Raw genomic sequence first — 23,886 nt, 5'->3', positions numbered from 1 at the left:
CGGTTGGTGCAGTCTGAGTCACATGCCTACTTAGTGGCAGTGGGATAGGGATGGGTGGGAGTAGTGGGCACTTTAACTGACAACCCACTAGGATTATGTGATGACAGCAGGGAGTTTCCCCAAGAAAAGGAATGCTAGAACTGGATGGTGGAAAACAGGCAGAGAGGTAAAAATCACTGTCTACTGTCTACTGCAGTGGTCCATGTGAGAGATGGGCAGACACACACAAGCCCATCATGAGGTGTTCACAGACTCACATGGAAATAAGGCTTACAGACATGAAGCCATGAATAAGAGCTGATAGCAGCTACCATTTACAGAGCACCTACCAGGTGCCAGGCACTGGGCCAAGTACTTCCATGTGCATTATCTTATTCCATGTTCACAGTGACCCTGGAAAGTAGTCATTATTGTCCTGATTTTTCTGAATCAGAGAGACAGTGAAATACATCCCCCCCCCTTTTTTTTTTTACAAGAGACCCAATTCAAGAAAGAATTAAAATGTTTATAGGCTGCTATCCTTGCTCAAGAGGTTAAGTGACTTGCTCAAGGTCACACAGCTAGCACATTAAATGAATGCCCTGGGAAGCATTTGGTTAAGGGCAAAAAAAAGTGCTTCCATTTCTCTCCGTAGACTAAAGCACTACGGAAGGCTGCCTAGAGGGTGGAGGTTGGCGGTGAATAAGCAGAGATCTAAAGGATGGGACATCTAGGCAGGTGGCCAGGGAGGTTGGGTGGAAGAAAGGATGGATCAATCCCCAAACACTAAGGAAGGCAGGTCTGAGCACCACCCAGATACTATCTATTCCCTCTCGCCTGTGGCAGCTCTTTGGAGATTTACAATCAGAGACCCCTTCTCCTGAGTCTCCTCTTCTCTAGCCTGCTCTGACCAGCCCTACCATCCTTCATAGAACATATACAACAGTCACCTCCCCTATTCTACCTGGCTGTCCTCCTATGGACACACCCAATGAATTGAGGTGCTAGGCACGGTTTGATCCACACAAATGACAGAAGAAATGTTACCTCCCTTTTTCAAAACACTGTGCTTCTATTAATGAGACCCGAGATCAATTATGTATTAAGCAGTCACAGTCCACCCTGTCCAATCAAGCTCACTGTCTCCTAACCTTGCCAGTTCAAACACATCTCCCTCATCCTGGATGAGGGCGGATGATTCCCTGGACCTAAGACTAGAAACTCATTTTTTTCAGGCTTAGCCCATTTTTGGTCTCGGCTGTTCCTTAGCATCACTGCTTCCACAAAAGTGATTGGTGAGACTGTGTGATTCCACTTATATGAGGCACCTAGAGTAGTCAGAGTCACAGAGACAGAAGATAGAATGGTGGTTGCCAGGGGCTGGCGGGGGGAGGGGTGATGGAAAGTCACTGTGAGATGGAATAAGATAATGCACGTGGAAGTACTTGGCCCAGTGCCTGGTGCCTGGTAGGTGCTCCACAGAGAGTGGCTGCTATCAGCTCTTAATCACAGAGTTTCAGTTTGGGATGATGAAAAGGTTCTGGAGATGGGTGGTGGTGATGGTTACACAACAATGTGAATGTACTTAGTGCCACTGAACTATGCACTTACGAATGGTTAAGATGGTAGATTTTAGGCCGGGCGCGGTGGCTCACGCCTGTAATCCCAGCACTTTGGGAGGCCGAGACGGGCGGGTCACGAGGTCAGGAGATCGAGACCATCCTGGCTAACACGGTGAAACCCCGTCTCTACTAAAAACACAAAAAAATTAGCCGGGCGTGGTGGTGGGTGCCTGTAGTCCCAGCTACTTGGGAGGCTGAGGCAGGAAAATGGCATGAACCTGGGAGGCGGAGCTTGCAGTAAGCCGAGATCGCGCCACTGCACTCCAGCCTGGGTGACAGAGCGAGACTCTGTCTCGAAAAAAAAAAAGGTAGATTTTATGTTACGCGTATTTTGCTACAATTTTTTAAGTGATTGGTGGGCCCTCTGGATCCATCCCATCAGGAGAACCTCTCCCCAACCCAGGGCAGCTGGATTCCCACCCTCACAGCTTCTGGTTCTCCAAAGGCAACCCCTGAGCTGAATCTCAAGGAAGTAGGAGTCAGTTCCCCCAGCAGCCCCCTGTGAATACATCTCTGAGATAACTCAGAGACCAAGGAACATCATTAGCACCCACAATACCATCACTGTCTCTGGAATTCAAGCCCCCCATGGGCCAGCCTAAAACCACCACCTAGCCCCACCTCCCTTGACCCCTCCTCTGCCTCTAGTTCAAGATCTCTGCTTCCCTGCCACTTAAACTTTTGAAAATGTCATCTGTACTCACTCCTGTTCCTCACTGTTGGGCACATAGTCCTCGATGCCCAACAGTTTGGTTCCTGTCACCCTCTACCCTCCAAAACCAATTGCCCCTGCCATGTCACCAGTGGCCTCCTGAGTACCAAGACAAATAGACACTTTCTGTTCCTTCTCTCACAGCCACTCCCTGCTGCGTTCGACACTGATGAGCACTTGCTTCTCCCAAACTCCTCCTACTGGGCCTACATAACTCTCCACTTTCTGGTTCTTCTCCTATCTTTCTAATCACTCCTCCCTCTCACTCATGGACTCTTTTCTGAGGTTCCAGCCCAGAACTACTGCTTTTGTTACTTCTACACAGCGTCCCTGTTCATCTCACCCCTCTAATGATGGTTCAAAAAACAAACAAACAAAATGTTACTCTCAAGCCCCAGCCTCTCTCATGAGCATAGATTCATAGACTCCACTGTCTTCTGGCCAACAGTGAAACAGCCTCCTAACTGCTCTATCTCGGTGGCACCTCCTCAAACCCACTCACAATGCCCCAGAGGGGTTTCCTGAGAAGGCAAGCAGGCCCAGGTTCCTCCCAATATCAAAGCTCCCTCCGCCCCGGGATAAAATCTAAGCTCCTAACCATGGTCTCTGAGTCTCTCTGTGGTCTGCAGTCAAAATGGTATCTAAAAGGCCCCAGTTAACTTAAACTCCCCTCCTCCCATTTCTGCTTCTGAGCCTGTGCTCCCACCCTCCTCCCTGCCTGGAATGCTGATCCCCAACCCCCCACACTGACAGTCACTCCTACTCCTCCTTTGAGATTCAGCTCAGGGGTGGCCTACCTGGCAGAACCCGCCAGGCCCTGGCCTGAACTGCACCACCCAACCCACACTTCCCTACTCCCCTGTTAACATTGCTTCCAGAATTTGCCTCTGTTGTGACTCAGGAGTGTCCCCGAGCCGTGAGCTTCCTGAAATGCTCTGGTGGCCCCGGAGCCTAGCATGGAACCTGATGCACAGAAGGCCTCTAATACATGAGTCAATTGTTGAATAGCTGAAGGAAACGATGGGTGTCCAAGACAGCCTCCAACCCCCAGCCCTGCCGACCCAGAGCTTGGCACACAGTAGGTTCTCAGGAAAGGTTGGCAGTATTCTATTTTCTGAATGAATGTGATTTCAGGCAAGGTCAGGGGCTGGGTTATGTGGGGGGTATAAGGGAGGGTCTGGATGCGGGAAACGTGGCCAAAAGGGAAGCTTGGGGGCAGTGCAGTAGGGGAAGGGGGCAATGGGGGTGTCTGGAGAGGTGGGAAAGGAACGAAGCCCCCAGAACGCTGTCCCTCCGCGCCCCAGGTCAGCCGGCGTGGGGTCCGGTCAGTCCGCCTCCAGCCCCGCCAGCGAGACCCTTCCCCCTCGCCCGGGTGGCGAGACCCCCCTGGCTCGCACGCTTGGCCCTCGGGGTTGGGAGGCGTGTGTGTCGCTTTAAAAGCTCCCTCCCGGCGCGGCGGGCCGGCCCCTTCCCTGACAGCGCCGAGGCAAGCGGAGCCAAGCGAGCCGGGCGGCCTTTAAGGGAGCCAGCGCCCGCCCGGGCGGCCAGTCCGGCGGGGGGCGGCGGGGCGGGCCGGGGGCGGCCGGGGCGCGGGCGGCGCGGCGCCGCGGCGCTTGGGGAGCGGGCCCAGGCCCCGGGAGCCCGGCGGGGCAGGGCAGGGCGAGGCGGTGAAGGGAGGCCCAGCCCCGACCCGGCGCCTGTTTGCCCCACCGGCGGCGACCCGGCGCCCGGGGGCTGCTGAGGCGGGGAGCCGAGAGCGAACGGACGGGAGGTAGCGGAGCCGAGCGGAGGCTGCGAGCCTAGTGCGCCCCGGCCCGGCCCGGCCCGGCCCGCCGCTCGCCCCCTCCCCTGCCTTCCCCTCGCCGCGCCTCCTCCCCTCGCCTCTTCTCGCCTCCTCTCCTCTCCTTCGCCCGGCGCTGCTCCCGCCTGCGCCCGGGCCGCCGAACCCAGCCCGGCCGGGGCCCCCGGCTTCGCGCGCTCTCGGCTGGGCCCGGCGGGGACCGGGTCCCCGCGGCTGACATCGCCCCTCCTCGGGGACCCGGTGGATTCCGGACCTTTCGGAACGTGAACTGAGCCGTGGGAGCGGTCTCGCCCAGGGCCGACCGCGGGGCTGGGCTGAGCAGACCCTCGCGGCCGCTCCGGACGCCGCGGGTGCCGGGGCGCGGACGTTCTGGGTCCGGGCTGAGCGCGTCCCGGGCGCCCGGCGGTGCCAGCTCACTCCGGGCGGGGTAGGGCAGGGCAGACCCCAGCGGAGCACGGACCCGGCCGATCTGGACTGGACAGAGCGAATCCCGGACGGTGCAGAGCCCGGGGAATGCCGGGCGTGGGCTGAGGGGATCCCGGCGCCCTCCCAGCCCTCCGACTTTGGCTCACGCGCTGGGACCTGCCCGGCGTCTCCTCGGCTTCCCTGCGCCCCGGTCACCTGTGGCCTCGGAGCCCCAAATCTGCCGGACCCTCGCTCATTCCCGACCCCGAGCCTGGAGAGGCTTGAGAAAGATTTTTCCTGCCCCCTTCCCTGGAGCGCGGAGGCCCCGCCCCCTCCCACCGCCCAGATGTCTCCGGTCACGGCTCGGAGGACCTCCCTGAGGCCCGGGGCCGAAGGGTCCAGAGAGAGAAGCCCGCCCTAGGGAGCCTTGGGGGCCCCCCAACCCCGTCTTGGGGCTTGGCCCCCGACGCTGCTTGGAGGGAAGGCCGGTGCCCCCACCCTCGGTGAGTCCAGGAGTGGGGGTTCTGAGGGAAGGCGGGGCTGGGGGAGGGAGGGTCCGCTGGGAACGAGGGCACCCTGGGGGCGCTAGGAGGGAGGATGGGTGACTGGAGAGGCCCTCTGGTGAACCAGCCTGGGCAGGCCTGGCTGGGGGGAAGGTGGGGGGGGAGGGCGGGAGCTACGGCCAGGGTGCCCCGTAGCAGGCTGAGGACTTCTGCTTCTAAAGCAGGGGCTCCCTCCCTTTCCCTCTAGAGGAGGGGCTGTGCTGTAAACCGTCTGCCTCCACCACCCCTCCCCACAAAGAAAAAAAATCCCCAGCGAGGAAGGGTGCAGGCTGGCGAGAGGAGGGAGGCAGCGGCATTGCCGGCTGGTGCTGCAGCCTGGGAGGGCTGACGCCAGGCTCGCTCTCTCCGCAGGGGGCTGCCCTCTTCCAATCCAGCTCCCTCCCCAGAGCTGCCCATATCCGGAGCCCCTTCCACATCTGGAAGACCCTGGCCACCATCCCTCTGCAGGTGTCAGTTGCATCCAGAGACCTCTGCCTTTGCAACTGCCTAGGAGTTGTGAGGGGATCCCTGCTGCCTTCCCCCATCCCAAGGGCATCTCTTACCCTTAGTCCCTGCAGAGTCATCCCCCTGCCTCTGTGTTCAAGCTCAGGCAGAGATCAGCTCTGCACACCCACAGGCACTTCAAGACCTGGAGGCCACTCCTGGGACCCAAGGTCCCTCCCCCTCCTCTCCTGTGTCCTCACCTTGACCCCCTCTGCCAGACTGTCTCCCTCTGGGTGTCCCACTCTCCACCCAGAGGCAGAGGAGGCTGGGTGGTAGGGGGCAGGGGCTGGTTGAGGGCCGCCCAGGGCCAGGGTGGGCTGGGGGGCCGTTAAAATGTGGAGCTCTGCCCAGCCGAGGGGGGCTCCGTGGAGGCAGACGCAGCGTGTGCCCAGCTGGGGGGAGTATGGGCAGGCCTGCGGCCACGTGGTAAACGATGAACATTCGGGGCGCCCCGGACCTCGGGCAGCCCAGTGACGACCCCAGCAGTGGTGGTGAGCGGGAGCGGATTCGACAGCGCATGAAGATGGTCATCGGGCAGCTTGAGGGCATCCTTCGAGAGCTCAAGGAGGTGGCCAAGGAGCTGAGGGAGGTAAGTGAGGGGTGAGGAGGGACCAGACAGACCCTAAGCCAACCTTCTTGGGTTTGGCACAAAAACGTACTCATAAATACGTTGGAGTGTGCAAAGCTGCGTGCACATGTGTCACTCTGCTGGGGACCTTCTTTCTCCTTGCTCTCCTTTCCGCAAATCTGCTTTGCTAAAAATCTCATCAGACCCCAAGGCTGGAGGGGCCTCGGTGTTGTAGAGGTTACTTGAGCAGCATGTCAGTGGGCCTGGAGCTCTGGGTTAGCACAAAGGGCTGCCAAGATGGCCAGTAAGGACTGAATCCCGCCACAGCTTCTTAGTGGAAGACAACCTTCTGGGACCCAAGCTGACCCTTGAACCCACCATCTGTCTCCCAGACTCTGATCTGGTCACAAGGGGCCCTGGGAGAGTGCAGATAGTTGTGCTGAGGTGGTTTCCACTGCTTGAGGCCCAGCTCAAAGCATATCCCTAGAAATCACACAGATACTGAGAACCCTTGATCTTGGAAAAATTTAAGCCAGCTATGTCCTCTTTGTCCGGGGGTAAGAATGGGTCTGGGGGTGCTGTAGTGGATAACAGAGTTCCTTGCATATTTTGGCAGGGGCAGGAGTCTTCCCTAAGGGGATGCGAGTCTCCATCCCACTGTTCTAAATATTTTTGCCAAGGCTGAAAAGCCACTGAGAAATGCTGGGATGTGTGTGTCCCTCTCTGTCTTTCTAAGTGGAGCCTGGTTTAATTACTGCTTCTCACATCGCTACGGTAATGAGGTACACATGTCCTCAGCCCTGCCCCCCGTGCTGCGTTCGAGTCCAAAATGCATGACCAGCGTTCTGAGCTGCTAGCCTGAATTTGCCCACTGGGTGCCATTATACCAGCCAGGTGGGCTTTAGGCAAATTTCAACTCCTTGTAATCAGGGCCCCTGCAGAGATGGCAGGGAGAGTGATTGAACTGGAGTTATGGGCTCAAGCTCTCCCTGGCCAGCTGTGCAGGGAGGATAGGGGCTCTAGGAAGGCTGAAGAGGTGGGGTGATGGTAGGTACCAACTCCAGGCTGGCAAAGTGGCATTGCAGCCTGGCCTGAGAGCCAAGGAGGAGGGGTTGTTTGAAGGGCACTATGTTCAGAATGGGATAGGGAGTGGGCATAGAGATGCCAGGACAAGAGCTGTCCAGGGTCAGCCTCGTGGAGCCTACCAGGAAATCCCATCTCAGAAGATGAGAATGACTGTTGCTTCAGGCAGACTGAGGTGGTGGTGCTTCTGCCCATGGACTGGGCCGGCCATAGTCTGGGTTGCACATCTTTGGACAGTACAATTTGGAGATCAAACGCCAGATGCCCCTGCACAACCCTTCCTCCTCCAAACTCTTGGGTCCAAGGCACTACAGTTTTCCCCCTGCCTCCATCTTATTTTAGATCAGGGCCATGGGAACTGTCCAAAGTCTCAGTCTTGGCCAGGGACATGAGACCTATGCCCTGGCAGGTACCCACAAAGAGCCAGGATTGACTCTAGGCCTGGGAGTCAACTCTGATACAACTCCCAGCCTTTTCCCAGTTGGGCATCTTCCAGGCATCTGTGTTCCCTCTCCCCACAGCATAGCCACCCAGAGCTTCAAAGGATCTCATAGGTAATCCAGACCAGCTCTGTCCATTTACTATTGAAGAAACTGAGGCCCAGAGAGCAATAGGGGCGTGTCCAAGGTTACACAGCCTACCAGTGGCAGAAGTATGCCTAGAACTCAGGTTCCTGATGCCTTTTCTGGGGTTTCAGCAGGTGAGCTACTGGGCGATCTCTTTGCATTTTGACAGGGGCCTTCCAGAGATGATCCCTTATACTCATCTGTGATGCAATAGCTCTAGGATTTATTTGCAGATTGTTTAGATGCCCTCTCCTTCCCTTTCACACTCACCCACTCCCATGTCTCCAATAGCAGAGCTCCAGGTTCACAGGCTATGCAGCCCAGAGGCCTCAGCCAGGACAGAGAAAATGAGTCCCCTCCCCCCACACACCCTGTAGGCCATGTGCCTCCACCCAAGACTTTGGCAGGTTGCTACGGCAACCAGAGCCTACCCCGTATGCCACTGCCTGCCCGCTGCCAATGGCACCCAGCTGGGGGAGTGGGTAAGCCTCAGAACTCTCTCGTCCCCCAGGCAGGGTCTAGACACAGGGTGACAGGCAGAGGGGAGTGTGGAGGAAGGCAGGTGAAGCTCTGGGAGGCCCAAGCAAAAGAAGAGATGCCATCACCGTCTTCCTGTGAGATGGGATTTGCCAGGGATGGGGTTACCAAGGGGGGGTGCCAGACCCCGCTTTGGAGAAAAGGGTTGGAATCTCCCTGCTCTCTGGAACCTGTGGTCTTGGCTCTTGGCTCTCCAAGGGAGCTGTAAAGCTGAATCTGCCTGGCTCTCCTCAGTCCCTTTGTGTAGCATTTTTTTATCGGGGGCATGGGTAGGCTCAAGGTTGAGAGGCACTCACTTGTTCCATCACCTCACCCCATGACCTGGGCAGCACCAGCTTAGAGCCCACCAGCTGTGTTCTTGTCTCAGGCCAAGCACTTAGAAGTGGAGATGAGAGTCACATACAAGACTGTTGGGGGTGGGGGGCTGCACATATGCTTGGTGAAAGAACAAGGCCAGCGGAGTGGAAGGGCTTAGCTTTATTCCCCTCAGCCATCTTCCTCCTCTGCCTGCTGCTCCCCTTCCCCAACCCCCTGATGCCACTGATCATGGCAGACTCTCCTCATCCTCTTGAGCATATGGCCTGAAATTCACTGAAAGATGAGCCACACCAAAGCACTTCCTCCCCAGGTCCCTCAGCCTCAGTTTGCTCATCTCTGAAATTGGGATGTGGTGATTTGCACTGCATGGTGATCTTATAAGGATTTATTAGGGGCTTGGCATGCAGTGGGCTGGGGGCGCGGGGGTCAACACCTACTCACACTCCTAGAGGAGTTGAAGTTCCCTCTCTCTCCCACACCTCCCTCGCCCTCGCAAACCCCTACTATAGCTCTGCCACTGGCTCCCTGGGCGATGAGCAAGTTCTATCCCATTGGTGGGGAAAGTCTTTTAAAGGATTAAGTGAGGTGAGGAATGTAAAAGTGCTTTGAAAGCTAAAATTGTGCTGCAGAGGGATATGACGGTCAATCGTTATTTAGCCCTTATCTCTCCCAGGCTCCCCAGTACTCCAGGATACCGGGCCAGTCCCAGCAGGTCCTCTAAGCTCCTCAAAGTTCTGTAGATCTTAAGTAAGAGATGCAGAACAGCTCAGGGGCTATGAGCATGGGCTCTGCAGCTAGATGCCTGTAGTTCAAATCTGAGCTCCACCCTCTCCTTAGCTGTGTGAACTTGCGAAAGTTACTTTACCTCTCTGTGCTTCTGTTTTCCCATTGGTAAAAATGGGGAGACTACATTTTAGGCATCCTCCCCTACCCCTGCCCCCGGGTTGTTGCGAGAATTAAATGAGACATATATAAAGCACTTAGCACAATGAGAGGCACAAATCTCACTCCGTATCTGTTTGATGTTTTTAATGAATTATTCTAACACTGGCCTGCTCCTCAGCTCCACGTACGGCCTTGTTTTCTGGAATCACATCAGTTTCTTAGCCATGACCAGGGAGGTCAGGACCACATCCTGGCCTCCTGGCTGGGGCCCTTCAGTTTCTCCTGCAGTCAGCAGTCTGACTCCCTGCCAGTGGGAAAAGCAGATAGAGAGTGACAGGGATGGGGGCAGGAAGGGGGTCTCCAATAAGGTGGCCTTTGAACAGAGACCCCACAGAAGTGAGGATACAAGTCACATGGCTATCTAGGGGAAGAGCATTCCCGGCTGAGGGTGCAGCCGGTGCCAAGGTCTCGAAGAGGAAGTGTGCTTGGCATATTCAGGTTCAGCTAAGGAAGCCAGAGCAGCTGGAGGGCAGTGAACAAGGAGAAGAGTAGAGGAAAGGTCAAAGAGGGAGCAGGGAGTCAGATTCCGTCGAGCCATGCACAGCATGCACGGAATTTGGATTCGTTCTCAGTGAGAATCCCACACACTCTCCAGGAATCTGCTGGTCATGTTTCTGGGTGGGAATCTGCCTCCCCACTGCTCCCCCGTTACCCACCCACCAGAAGCTCCCAAAGGCAGGGTTAAGGGCCCCCGTCCTTGGCCCCCAGGTATTGAGCTTACCTTGAGCAGGTACTTGGCCTCCTCATCCTTGGTTTCCCCCTCCCCCAGGCATCACTCAACATGGGGGCTCAATAGTGATCCTTGCATTAACACCAGTGTCTCCCACATCATCGGTGACTCTTGGGTGGGATATAACTTAAGGGCACAGTTGCTCACTTTGGCCCAAACACCTCAGGAAGATAGAGGGGTTGGCACAACGTTTCCCCAGCCTTGGGTGGCAGTGGAGGATCCCCCACTGGATTTGCCTAGGAAGCAGTCATCCTGGCATTCTGTTTCCTGGCCATTCCATTGTGCGGTCCCATCGGCAAGGGGCTTTGTCTGAAGGTGGCAGGGAAAGCCATAGGCCATGCAAGTGTGAGATAAATGGGGCCCAGCCAGGAAGCAGCTGGAGCAGGAGAGGCTGGGGACCACGGAGCTGCGCCAAAGTGGGTCAGCTCCATCACCTGCAGCTCAGCAAGAATTGCGCGGATTTTTTTCTTATTATTTTTGTTCACGCCTTCCTTTCCTCCCTTTTCCCTTTGCCTTCTCCTCCTCCGGACAGATTTACCAAAGCTCCCTGGCCAATTAGGCCAAATTGCAGGATGAGAGCCATGAATCACGATCAGCTCGCTGCCCTTCCAACTCCACAGCCCCCCAAGAAGATAATAACGTAATCACAGAATTAAAAAATAATCAGTGGTCATAAATAATGCAGAATCCCCAGTTATGTAACCAGCTGCCTTGGGGAGCTGGGAGAGAGGGAAGGAGGTGGCAGCTTGTCAGGGGAGGTGAGGTGGGGCAGGGTGGGGGGTGTGGTGGGGGGTCCAGGGGGTACAGGATGCTGGTTCTGGGACTACAGGTCCTCAGTCCTAGCTCTAAGGCCTTAAGGAACACAGCAAAGCTTCCACTGGAGAGGGGGCTCAGCCAGGGCTGGAGAGAGGGTTGGGGTCTGGCAATATAGGATTGTCCAGGACTATAGAACTCTTCCTCAGAAAAGAAGCCCCCAGCAGTTTTTTTGTTTTGTTTTGTTTTGTTTTGTTTTTTGAGACGGAGTCTTGCTCTGTCGCCCAGGCTGGAGTGCAGTGGCGCGATCTCGGCTCACTGCAAGCTCTGCCTCCCGGGTTCACACCATTCTCCTGCCTCAGCCTCCCGAGTAGTTTTTATTAAGCCATCTGTCTCAACTCATCACTCATCCAACAGCTGTGTTTGCAGAATGTGCCGATCCCTGTGCCGAGCTGGGGATGTAGCGGTGAGCAAGAGACCTAGTCCTGCTCCTCATGGGGTTTACTGTCTAGTGGGGAGACAGACATCAACCACATTATAACATATAGGTGCAAAATTGTAGCAGTGTTAAATATTGTGTAACATTTTCAGGAGAGGTGCAGGGTGCTTTGAGAGCCTTTCATAGGGAACCTGACCTCAGCTGGGGATCAGGGAAGGCTTCCTTCTTGAAGTGAAGACGGAGTGAGTAGGAAAGGAGGGAGGGCGTGTCAGGTGAGGCCCAGAGGCAGAAGTGAGCTCGATGGAGTGTGTAGGGGTGGTGAGGAGGCAGGCCTGGCAGGGTGGAGGCTGCTTGCTGGAGAGGAAAGGGGGTGGGTAGGGAGTTATGTTTGGGAGGCTTAGGAGTTTGGGGAGTATGGAAGGGCTGGAAGCAGAGGGGCAACGTGGACCTGTTGGCTGATAAGAAAGTTCCCTAGGTGCAGCATGGAGCAAGAGCCGGGAGGAAGTTGCTATCGGTGGGAAGACTAGATGGGTGCAGTTTTTCAGCGAGGGGCGCTAAGGCTGTGACCAGGACAGAGGTTGGGGACACCTCTGGCACGAGGCTTGCAGGTTCTGCCACAGCCCTCAGTCCTGCCCTTGCTCTCTAGGGCTCCCTCTTGGTCTCTTCAGAGCAAGTCATTCTTGGTCTTAAGGTGCAATGCCCAGGAGTCAAGACTGACCCTCTGGTCACAGCTCAGCTCCTCCCAGTCTCTGAGCCCCCTCGGCAAACACATTGAGACAGGTGGACTCAACAGTGCCTGCAGTCCCTTCTGGCTTGGGGGTTGTCTGATTCTGTAATTTTATGGTTCCATTTCTCTCTCCACTCTCTCTCTCCCCCTCTCTTTCCTTCTGTGTATATAATTATTTCCATGCACTCTAAGACAATCCCAAATTACATGTAGGCAAAATGATTATTAAACCTCAGGGAAAAATCACAGATTTCAAGACATCCAAAGCAGAGAGCAAGACTGGGATCTGCTCCACACCTGCCCTCACCATTGGCCCAGGAAACGAGGCACCAGGGAAGGGCAGTGGGGATTGTGAACTGACCCAGGCCCCCCACAGAGAAGCTGCATACCCTTGGGCACATGGCTTCCCTTTCACATCCTCACTATGTCATTCATCAAGTGGTGTGACCTGTCTCACCTAATAGTTGGGCCAGATTTGCCTGTGGGCCTCATAGCCAGTTGGTTTTTAGAACTTCTTCTTGTTCTATTCTTTCTGGAGACAGCCCTAACTTTGGGCAAAATAGGTACTGTCCATGTGCTAGGTTTTGAAAGGCCCGGCATGTCCCATTATTCTGCCACAGGCACTGGAAATTCTGCCACAGTCACTGGACCCACATCAGAGGGTCATTCCTTTGGTGCAGAACTAATTCCCACTGCTCTTAGGCCTGGTGCGGGGGCATGATCACATGTTAGCCCCCAACGGTGCATTGTAGATGTTGGTAGTCTGCCTTGTTCCATATGCTGTCCAAAGCGCATTAAGCCATTAAATCCTCACAACAGCCCTATCAAGTAGGTATTACTAGAATTCTCCTTTGATGATGAACTTAGGCACAGAGACGTTGAGTAACTTGGCCAAGGTCACACAGCTGGTAAGCAGTGAAGCCAGGGTAGGACTCTATGTCTGGCTCCAGAGCCCAGGTTCTTAAGTGTTTAGCTATCTTGACTCTGTGATGTAAAACACATTCATATCTGTTAAATTTTCTTTTTTTTCTTTTTCTTTCCTTTTTTTTTTTTTTTTTTTGAGACAGAGTCTCTCTCTGTTGCCAGGCTGGAGTGCAGTGGCGCGATCTCAGCTCACTGCAATCTCCGCCTCCTGGGTTCAAGCGATTCCTCTGCCTCAGCCTCCCGAGTAGCTGGGACTCTACGCGCGCACCACCACGCCCAGCTAATTTTTTTAATTTATTTTTATTTTTTAGTAGAGACGGGATTTCACCATGTTGGCCAGGATGGTCTCAATCTCCTGACCTCATGATCTGCCCGCCTCGGCCTCCCAAAGTGCTGGGATTACAGGCATGAGCCACCACACCCGGCCCATATCTGTTAAATTTTCATCACCCTGGGTGAGGAGGGGAGTGTTACTTCCTTTTATAGGACAGGAAATCAAGCCCCAGAGGGGGATAATCATCTGCCTAAGGTCTCTCAGCCAAGAGGTGGCAGACGTGGGACTCGGGAATGCAGGCCTCCCTCTTTCTCTTTCCTCCATCCCCCCAGGTTGGAACCAGAGAGGAGTGTACTAATAAAGAAGAGGAAGGGCTCCTTGGGTTGGGGGAGTGTTCCAGCCTGAAGGCTTGGGCTCCTGCCATGTGTATACCCTGGATCTTCCCTGCCTGAGGCCCAATGGTGCTTGTCCTCACTAAGCATCAGGAGACCCAGCTTCTGGGCCCAGCCTGGCCTCAGCTGACCCTGTGAGGTCACAGCCAAGTCATGCAACTCCAATTCCTACTGGCATTCTGCCCCGCCCTCAGGCAGCAGCAAGCTCCACAGCTCTGGCTTGATCAGGGGAGTCTCATTTGAGGGCATAGCTGCCCCAGAGGTGGTGGGCCTCTCCTGAGGCCATCAATGCCTTGAATTGCTGGTCTTCACCCAGCTTAAATCTCCCAGTGCCCTAGGCTAGTGGTTTTTCAAAGCAGGTCTCTGGACCAGCAGCAACAGCACCTGGAGGCACGCTAGGTAGGCACCTTCTCCAGCACCACCCCAGACCAGCAGAACCAGAAACTCTGGGGAGTGAGCTGAGGGACACTCAAGTCTGAGTGTCCCTACGCTAGGCCAGTGCTCCCACCAGCCCTTGGGTGGAGCTTGGGTTGAGCAAGGGCTTCTGGGAGATAGGAGTTTCTCTGAGGTTCCTTTGGGGCAGGAAGGCATCATCCTGGGAGAAGCACAAGAAGAAGTAGCCAGATTGGAGGGTAGGGCCCTATCCCTACAGCCTGCCCAAGCCCAGCAGTCACAGCAGCACTTCATGATGGTGTGCAGTTTTGCAGGGGGCCGCAGGGGGAGATTCTCAGCTTTCCAGGGACTAGTGCCCAAGACTCCTCATCTGTAGACACAGGAGATAATGATCTCATGGGTGGAGGTGAGCACTCGAAAGCATGGTGCATGGTAGGTGCTCAGAGATGGGAGATGGTGTCATTTTCATCCCCAGTGCTTTGCAGAGCCCTTTTGCTGCCCTTCTCACTGTCCTTCATGAAGCTCTCATAAGGTTGGCTGGGATTGTCATACTCACTTGGTGGTCTGGGATTGTCATACCCACTTGGAGGTGAATGAGGTTGAGGTCCAGAGAGGTTCTGTGATCTTCCAAAAGACACACAGAACAATGTCAAAGCTAAGTCTGGAATCCAGATGTCCTGATTCCTCCAGCTCTTCTGGAGGCCTCAGCCAAGTGGTTTCCCCACTCCTGGCCTGGGCAATGGTTGAGGGGCCATCCCTAGGCATCAGCACCCAAGCAGCTTCTCAGAGTCATTCCTATAAACAGAGTCCTAGAATCTCAGACATGGAAGGAACCTTGGAAATAAACTAGTTCACCCACCCTCTTCACTTACAGACTGGGCAACTGAGACCTACAGAGGAAAAATGGTTGACCAGGTCTCCTGCATCCAGCCCCTGACTCCTGATCAAGTAATTTTCCCACTGGCCCAAGCCACTCTGGCCATCACTTTTGTCCTTGCTTTCCTCTCACTTTGGGGCACTCACTACCCCCACTCCTTGCCAAATACTAGCACATCCCTGGACAGCAGCAGCCCTTAGCAACTGTTTGTTGAATTAAGGACTTAATGAGTTAATTAATTAATTGCCTGCTCTGACCCCAGGTTGAAGGGCGCCGGAGAGGTGCTGGGGGCTGGATTCTGATCTGGATGACTCACTGTGGATCTCTTGGTCTCTGTTACTCTGACTCTTGGCCTCGCTGCTTTGTTTTCATTGTTTTTCTGTTTTGTTTTTGGTTGGAATCTTCTCTCTCCCTTCTCTTGCCTTGTCCCGTCCCTGTGTCTCTGACTGGATCTCCCTCTTTTCCTCACTGTCTTCTTCCCTGATTTATGTGCTGACAGTGGCCACCCAGGCAAGGGAGTGTCCCAAGCCAGGGCCTCCTGTATAGAAGCCAAGGGCTTCACTTTATGCGAGGCAGGCCAGGGTGGAGTGACCTCCACAGCTGAGCTGCCCCCTGAGTGCATTGAACAAGCAGCTCTGGGCCCAGAATAGATGGCTTCTTTATTGCTTATCAAATAATGCTTGCTTTATTCCTTCTCTCAACAAGCCAGGATTGATCTCCACTTGTCAGTGGGCAGGGAAGGGGAAGGAATGAGGAGGCTCCGGGAGATGGAGATGGGGATGGGGTGACCCAGCCAGTGCTGTACACCTGGTGTTCTTGCCGTGAGGGATGGTAGAGACCCAGGGGCGACAGTCACCAGTCAGCTGCAAGGACTGGTCCAGGATGCTTTAGAAAGCCCACACAGGGTCTTCCTTGTGATCACCCACATCATTTCCTCTCTGAGGGTGCATGGGCTGCTCAGCTCTTTGTGGAATGGGCTTGCTGGAGGCCCTCAGCCCCTCTGAAATGGCCCCCTCTCAAACTAAGGAAGATTCATGCCTGATCACCAGGGCTGCCCCCAGAGCAGCTGCTGTGTTTGAGAGACAGGGGTGAGTGAATGGATGGTGTGCAGGGCTGGAAAGCAGTTCCCTCTCCCCCAGGGCACTGAACAGTGGTAAACAGACCTTTGGGAAGGGCCGGAACAAGCTCTGTCCAGCCTGATCTGATTTGGGCCCTCCACAGGGCAAACCAACCTGTGACCTCCAGGCCAGTCACCATCCTACAGGCTCTCCCCTGTCCGGTACGCTCATCAGCCAGGGGGTCTACAGGGACGGGGTGGAGACACACTCACACCTGGCTGACGCAGGGACCCACCTGGCCCCTCTCATCTCCTCTCCCCTTCCCTGGTCAGGTGGTGAGCCAGATCGATAAGCTAACCTCGGACTTCGACTTTGAACTGGAGCCGGACGACTGGACCACGGCCACTGTGAGCAGCACCTCTAGCAGTGACAAGGCGGGCATGGGTGGCCCCTTTGACCTGGGCCACCTGGACTTCATGACAGCCGATATCCTCTCAGACAGCTGGGAGTTCTGCTCCTTCCTGGACGTCTCTACCCCCTCGGACTCCGTGGATGGTCCCGAGTCGACTCGGCCAGGGGCTGGCCCTGACTACCGCCTCATGAATGGTGGCACGCCCATCCCCAATGGGCCACGAGTGGAGACCCCAGACTCCTCCAGTGAGGAGGCCTTCGGTGCTGGCCCCACGGTGAAGAGCCAGCTGCCCCAGCGGACCCCAGGGACACGGGAGAGGGTGCGGTTCAGTGACAAAGTGCTCTACCATGCTCTGTGCTGTGACGATGAGGAGGGGGACGGTGAGCAGGAGGCGGAGGAGGAAGAAGTGGGCTTGCCCCCTGAGCCTGCCCATACAGAGGCCCATGCAGGCCCCCACAAGCCCTCCCCAACCCCCTACAAGTCACGGCGCTCTCCACTGACCAGCCGCCACTCAGGCTCTACCTTGGCCCCTGAACAGACTCGAAGGGTCACGAGGAACAGCAGCACCCAGACAGTGTCAGACAAGAGCACGCAGACGGTTCTGCCCTACACAGCCACTAGACAGAAAGCCAGGGGGAAAAACTAGGGGCCGGGGAGGGGGCCGGGGGCGGTGAGCACATAGAGCTATAAATATATATATATATTTAAACAAATGAAGTCATAATAAAATTTAAAAATGCTAAGGATCCGGCCCCACAGGCCCCAAAGCTTTCACAGAGCTCCTCTTAGACATGAAGATGCCCATTGGCCTCCTAGGTCCCAGGAGGTGTGGGCAGGACTGCCCTTCCTCCGTTTTCATTGCGGGGCTCCTGAAGGGGGTATCTGAAAGTATGTAAATCTGATGGGAGGTCTGATCCTCCTTTGGCTAGCCCCTGAACTCTGTGGTGGAGTCTGGCTGATGGCCAGGGCCATGTCCTAGAGGGGACTCCCCTGCAGGAGGCGGGCTCTAAAGGGAGTGGTGTCCCTTTAGGCCAGGGTTCACAGTCGGGGTGGTCTGGAGACTGCAGGACTCAGGGCCTGGGGGTGGCATCAGTCTGGCCAGGCCCTGCGTCACTTGCACCCACCATCCTTCTACTCCAAGGCAGACTTACTCGGCTATACACAGTCCTGCCTCACCCCCTTCCATCTTAGGGTTGCCTGGGACATAGGGGAATGGCAACTGCTCCCATGGCGCAGGCCTCCGTGCTGGGATGCTGGGCATCCACAGAGCCTGAAGGATCTCCTGGGCTGGGCAGGGGTTTGATTGGAGGGTCTGGACCACCCCCAATCCTTTCAGCTCCCATTCTCAGCCCGATTCTGAGACCAAGACCAAAACCTCAGGGCAAAGCCTCAGCCAGTCCTGGCGTGGCCCTAAGCAGACCTGAGATCTGTGCGAGGAAGTAGGCAGCCACTTCCATGGGGCTAAAAATTAGGGCCATAGACAGGCTCCTGGCCACCTTCACCAGGTGGGCAGCCTTGGAAAGGAGCCCAGTGGTCCCCACTCCATCCCGATGTCTCCACACCCAGCCCCTGAGCCCATCTCAGCAGGTCCTGAACAAAGATGAGGTTACAGCCTAGAGGTACCAGGGCTTCATCTGGGGCATGGCCAGCACAGGGACAGCAGCTGAATATCCTTGGGATAATAATGACAATTATATTGCTCACATTTATTGAGCAGGTCTCTATGCTACTTCTATGCCGAATACTTTTTATAGCAGCATCTCATTTAATCACCACAATAACCTGACGAGACAGGAAGTATTATTACCCCATTTTTCTTTTTCTTTCTTTCTTTTTTTATTTTTTTTTTTTTTATTTTTGAGATGGAGTCTCGCTCTGTCACCCAGGCTGGAGTGCAGTGGGGCGATCTTGGCTCACTGCAACCTCCACCTGCCAGGTTCAAGCAATTCTCCCACTTCAGCCTCCAGAGCAACTGGGACTACAGGCATGCGTCACCACGCCTAGCTAATTTTTGTATTTTTAGTAGAGACGGGGTTTCACCATGTTGGGCAGGCTGGTCTGAACTCCTGACCTCAAGTGATTCGTCAGCCTCAGCCTCCCAAAGTCCCGGGATTACAGGCGTGAGCCACTGTGCCCCCACCTATCCCCATTTTTCAAATGAGATGACTGAGGTTCAAAGTAGTTCAGTACCTGCCCCAAAGCCACAAAGCCTGTGCTACTCTGCCCCCAAGAATTAGTGATTTCCAGGCTGTGCCTGGCTCTGCTAGCTAGCAGCTGTGTGACCTTGGCAAGTCCATTTGCCTCTCTGAGCCTATCTACCTCCTCTGTATAATGGGTCTGGTAGTCTTCACCTACCTCACCAGCTGCTGTGGAGCTCCGACGAGATGGTGACTGTGAAAGCACTTGACAAACTGAAGGCACTGGACATGCCTTGTGGTCAGTGTGGCCTCAACCCAGATGTCCAGTGATTTCCAGGGCACAGGGGCTTTGAGTGGGATGGCCGAAGAAGACACCTCCATCCAACTGGGAGCCACCCCTGGGTCACAAACACTCCATTGCTTGGTCCCTCGCAGTAGCTCGAGGTCAGAAGTTGACTGCAGCTTGATTCACAGCCCCTCGCTCAGAGCAGGGAGGTGGGACTGGCAGCACAGCAAAGACATCGCTCCTTGGGGGCCTCCCTGTTGCATATTTCAATTAAGGCAGGTTTACAGCCCCCCAGCGTCTGTCCAGAGGGGGCCTGAGCAGCAGGCCTGGCAGCACCCACTGCTCCTGCCTGAAGAGGTGCTATCCAGCCCCGGCTGTGGACATACAGTGAGATTGTACAGGCCGGTCTGGAGCAGCTGCAGGGGATATGATATGGATAAGACTGAGCAGACATAGGAGGCTCTGCAATGTAGAGCTTATTCCTCAAGCTCATGGTGAGATTGGAGCCCTAAAGAGTTAGCCAGGGTGCAGCCACCAGTGTGGAAATCCAGGGATGGCGCAGGCCATGGCCAGCTCTTCCCAGCTCACGTCTGAGAACCAAGGGTCTGAGCCCCTCTATCAGCCCCAGGAAATCCTCAGCCATTTGGTGCTGATCAGCAATAGGGCTCTGGTTCACAGGATGAGTGCCAGGGGCTCCTCTGGGGAGAGGGGCCAGCTGCATTCCGCCCCACCCTGAGAGTGAGAAGGGGGCAGTCCCCGACCAGGAATGGGCTTGCATTTCATCTGTCATGGCAAGAGCACTTTCAGGCTCACAGTTTCTCATCTTTTCAACAGTCAGGGAAAAGAAACCTATGGAATAGTTCGCATTTCACAGAGGAAGAAACTGAGGGCCAGAGCTAGGGGTCTCTGACACAGCCATGGGATCCTGCACCCCACACTGGCTCTATGTGACTCTGTAGTAGTGGCTAATGTCCATCAGTCGCCCCCTGCTCCCCTGCCTGGCCATTTGCCCCCAAATGGGGCAGTGGTGGGAGTATATCCTGGAGGAGGGGGAAGTGGGATATAGGTAGTACTTGGCTGACTTCACAATTTTGCTACACCCAGTCTGGACCTCCTGACAGTGAAGTGGGATCCCTGTGGCTTCCTTTTTCTTGTTTTTTGTTTTGTTTTGTTTTGTTTTAGATGGAGTCTCGCTCTATCATCCAGGCTGGAGTGCAATGGTGCGATTTCAGCTCACTGCAACTTCCACCTCCCAGGTTCAAACAATTCTCCTGTCTCAGCCACCTGAGTAGCTTGGACTACAGGCACCCGCCACCACCCCAGCTACTAAGTTTTGTATTTTTAGTAGAGATGGGGTTTCACCACGTTGGCCAGGATGGTCTTGATCTCTTGACCTTGTGATCTGCCCGCCTTGGCCTCGCAAAGCACTGGGATTACAGGCGTGGGCCACTACGCCTGGCCAATTTTGTTTTGTTTTGTTTTTTTGAGATGGAGTCTTGCTCCATCTCCCAGGCTGGAGAGCAATGGCGTGATCTCAGCTCACTGCAACCTCTGCCTCCTGGGTTCAAGCGATTCTCCTGTCTCAGCCTCCCAAGTAGCTGGGATTACAGGCACCCACCATCATGCCCGGGTAATTTTTGTATTTTCTTGGAGATGGAGTTTCACTATGTTGGCCAGCCTCATCTTTGAACTCCTGACCTCCGATGATCCACCTGCCTTGGCCTCCCAAAGTGATGGGATTACAGGCGTGAGCCACCGCACCTGGCCCCAGTGGCTTCTTCAGACTTGAAACACAAAATGTGGCCAGCTAGGGATAGAGAGAATTCTGACTTTCAACACTGCTGAGCCATGGCATGGGCTGCTTCTGGGTAGTGAGCTCCCTGTCCTTGGGGTAGACACAGCCATCCCTTGGGTCCTTCCTCCAGACCTTCCAGGTACAGCCCTTTGCTGCTCTTCCCTGCCTCCAAACCTTTGCCAGTTTTTGAGTTTCTTTACCCAGGATGTTCCATCAGATCTCTCTGCTTCCGGGAAGTCCTATTCCACTGACCACCTACTGTGTGCACAGGCTTGTGCTGAGTGGTGCTGTGGAGGGGCAGAAGGGAGCTGGAACCTGGTGATGGAGAGAAGTCATAGCATGATGAATAACTCATGTCCACTGGGCACGTGCTAGGCACTGGGCATTGTTCTAAGTGTATGTCTTATCTCATTTACTCCTCACAGCACGTATGAGATAAGCAATCTTACTTATGTCTAAGTAGCTTCCAGATGAGGAAACTGAGGCTCTGGGAAGTGAAGTAACTTGCCTAAGGAAACACAGGATGGGCTATGGAACCAGGATTCAACCACAAACACAGTGACTTAGCATCATCTACTGCAAACATCCACTGCAGTTAAAATGCCTGGAGTGGGTGGCCTGGTCACTGGAGGTGAGGGTGGGGGCTGGGTAGTCTGAGAGCCAGGCGGGTCTTCGGGGTGAGGGGAGTGTTGGGGTGAGGAAACATGTGAACATGCCTCAGTCTTTGGAGAACTTGGTTACTGTTAACCTGAATGTCACCACCCCTGACTCGGAGACTGGCACCAAATGGATTATGGGTTCAATAAATGTTTGTTGAATGAATAAACGAGCCCCATTTGCAGAAGGGTATCCACTATGCATTCATTCAATCAGCTTTTATTGCAGACCTCCTGTGTGCCAGGTGTCATGGTGCTTGCACACATAGATATACACAACTCCTCTGTGAGGGTCTGGTCTGGTGTGCCTTGGGGCTGGGGAAAGTCAAAACTGAAGGGTGTGGGGTTTCAGCACTAAGGGAGCCATAGCTGCTGCTGGGTCTAGCCTGGGATGCCAGGGTAAGGAACCAGAAGTGGGAGGCAAGTCAGCTTGGTGAGCAGACCACTCTGGGAGATGTCCTGGGAAGGGTGGGGGTCCCCAACCTGACACTCCATTAATAGGGTGGGCACATTGCCATGTCTTTGGTGTCTAAGAATGAGGAGGCATCACTGTCTGTATTTTATAGATGAGGGACAGATGATGTCATCCACAGAAGTGGTCTAATGGGATCAAGGGACAGAAAGGAGGGTAAACTATTCAGAGACCCCAGCACCATCCCCTGTCCTTAATGAGGACTTGTCAACAAGAAGGGAAAGTGGGTGTAGTGGGGCTGGGAATTCCAGAGGCAACAAGACCAGCCCTCCACCCTGTCCACTCTTGACTTTCCGTTTCTCTGTTCCGGCGCTTCCCACACCCACCCATCTCCCATTCCACAGCTGAGACTTGTTTAAGAAAACTGATGTTTATTGACAACCTAGTATATATATGTCAGGTACCGTGCTACATCTTTTAACAAATACTAAATGACAGATTTAGTTGTACCTAGAACAGAATATGTTGCTCAATAATTATTTGTTGAGTAAATGAATTAACCACAATTTTTATGTTACAGGTCAGGGGAGGCAACTGATGAACAAATAAGGAATTCATTCTAAGTTACACAGCCAGAAATTGGCTGCTCTGGGGACTGACATTGCCATTATTATTTACACTATATATAAGTGCTACAATGTATAGCATACTATGTGATTGTTAGGCACTTTACATAGTGCTCACCAGGGTTTGGGCCCTGACTTCAACTCCGCTTTAGGCCAGACTTTCAGAACCACCCCCTAGTTTCTGGTGGGTCTGGGGCACTGACTGGGTGACTAGCAGAAAAACAGCTCCAAGTCCAAAGCATCCTTCCCCCTTTCCATTTCTCTGGCAGAGCCAAGACTAGCCTGCCCTAAGCCCAGTAAATATCACTGCCCTTTCTGGTCTAGGCTTACCTGACAATGGGTGGGGCTGGAGTATCTAGAAAAGGCTTCTGGGGGCCGGGTACAGTGGCTCACGCCTGTAATCCCACCACTTTGAGAGGCTGAGGCGGGTGGATCATGAGGTCAAGAGATGGAGACCATCCTGGCCAACATGGTGAAACCCTGTCTCAACTAAAAATACAAAAAATTAGCCGGGTATTGTGGCGGGAGCCTGTAGTCCCAGCTACTCAGGAGGCAGAGGCAGGAAAATCACTTGAACCCAGGAGGTGGAGGCTGCAGTGAGCTGAGATTGCACCACTGCACTCCAGCCTGGCGACAGAGGAAAACTCCATTTAAAAAAAAAAAAAAAAAAAAAGGAAAAGGCTTCTGGAAGGAGGGAGGATTTCACATGGAATTTCACTTGAAATGGAATAGAGCTGGGTCACCTAGAAGTGGGAATGAAGGACATGAGATACTGGTGGAACTTCACAAAGATGGCTGGGGGAACCATATAGGAGATGGTGGAGAGAGCCCTTGTTAAAGTAGAGGTGCACATTGGTGCAAAATGGAAAAGATAAGAGCACCTTCTGCAAGGGACTTTTGAGTCCCCAGAGCCCCACTCAGAGCCACTCCATCCTCTTTAACTGTGGGGGAGGAAGCCAGGGTATCCTGTCTGGTCTGATACTGGGAGAATAGCTTTATGATAGCTCAGCAACAGTTATCCAGTAGACCATCATGATAGGGACCCACTCTTATGAATAGATAAGAACAGCACACAATTAGCACATTGGTAAGTAACATAGATATGCTAAGCCCTTGAAGATAATTGGATCTTGCAAGCGGGTTAAACGTCCCTCCTGCAATGCATTTGCAGTGCCCTTTTCTTTCTCCCACAGGGCAGAGGGGTGGGATGCTGGAGCTGCACCTTCCTGTAACATGTTACACGGGAGCTAGCTGGAATTCTGATGCAACCTGACTCCTCCATTAGCCTGCCCCGAACCCCTACCAGAGGGGCGAGCACAGCTGCCATCACCACCTGCCCACCCCCACCTTACCTGTACCAGCCATGCCAGACTAGGGGACCAAGGGGTCTTGGCGAGTGACCTCAGGCTGAC

At 54.5% G+C, this 23,886-nt stretch overlaps 1 protein-coding gene across 4 annotated transcripts; it reads left to right on the top strand.

The window, feature by feature from the left end:
• The first annotated feature begins 3,905 nt into the window (after window positions 1-3,905).
• INSYN1 (inhibitory synaptic factor 1) lies at window positions 3,906-21,606 on the top strand. 4 transcript variants are annotated; one of them, XM_034939112.3, is made up of 3 exons: window positions 3,906-5,022; window positions 6,032-6,154; window positions 16,482-21,606. In XM_034939112.3, the coding sequence occupies exons 2-3, from the start codon at window positions 6,083-6,085 to the stop codon at window positions 17,205-17,207; spliced, it is 798 nt and encodes a 265-aa protein (XP_034795003.2). In that variant the 5' UTR covers window positions 3,906-5,022; window positions 6,032-6,082; the 3' UTR covers window positions 17,208-21,606. The 4 variants fall into 4 exon arrangements, with proteins under 4 accessions (XP_034795003.2, XP_003818620.3, XP_054954485.2 ...); XM_003818572.6 differs by having other exon boundaries at window positions 3,907-5,022; window positions 5,434-6,154; XM_055098510.2 differs by lacking the exon at window positions 3,906-5,022 and having other exon boundaries at window positions 6,091-6,154; window positions 16,482-16,556; window positions 16,648-21,606.
• The last annotated feature ends 2,280 nt before the right edge of the window (window positions 21,607-23,886 follow it).

The sequence above is a fragment of the Pan paniscus genome, chromosome 16 (assembly GCF_029289425.2).
Source record: "Pan paniscus chromosome 16, NHGRI_mPanPan1-v2.0_pri, whole genome shotgun sequence".
Taxonomy (NCBI): domain Eukaryota; kingdom Metazoa; phylum Chordata; class Mammalia; order Primates; family Hominidae; genus Pan; species Pan paniscus.
The sequence above is the reverse complement of the archived record's forward strand: the minus strand, read 5'-3'. Positions and strand labels throughout refer to the sequence as shown.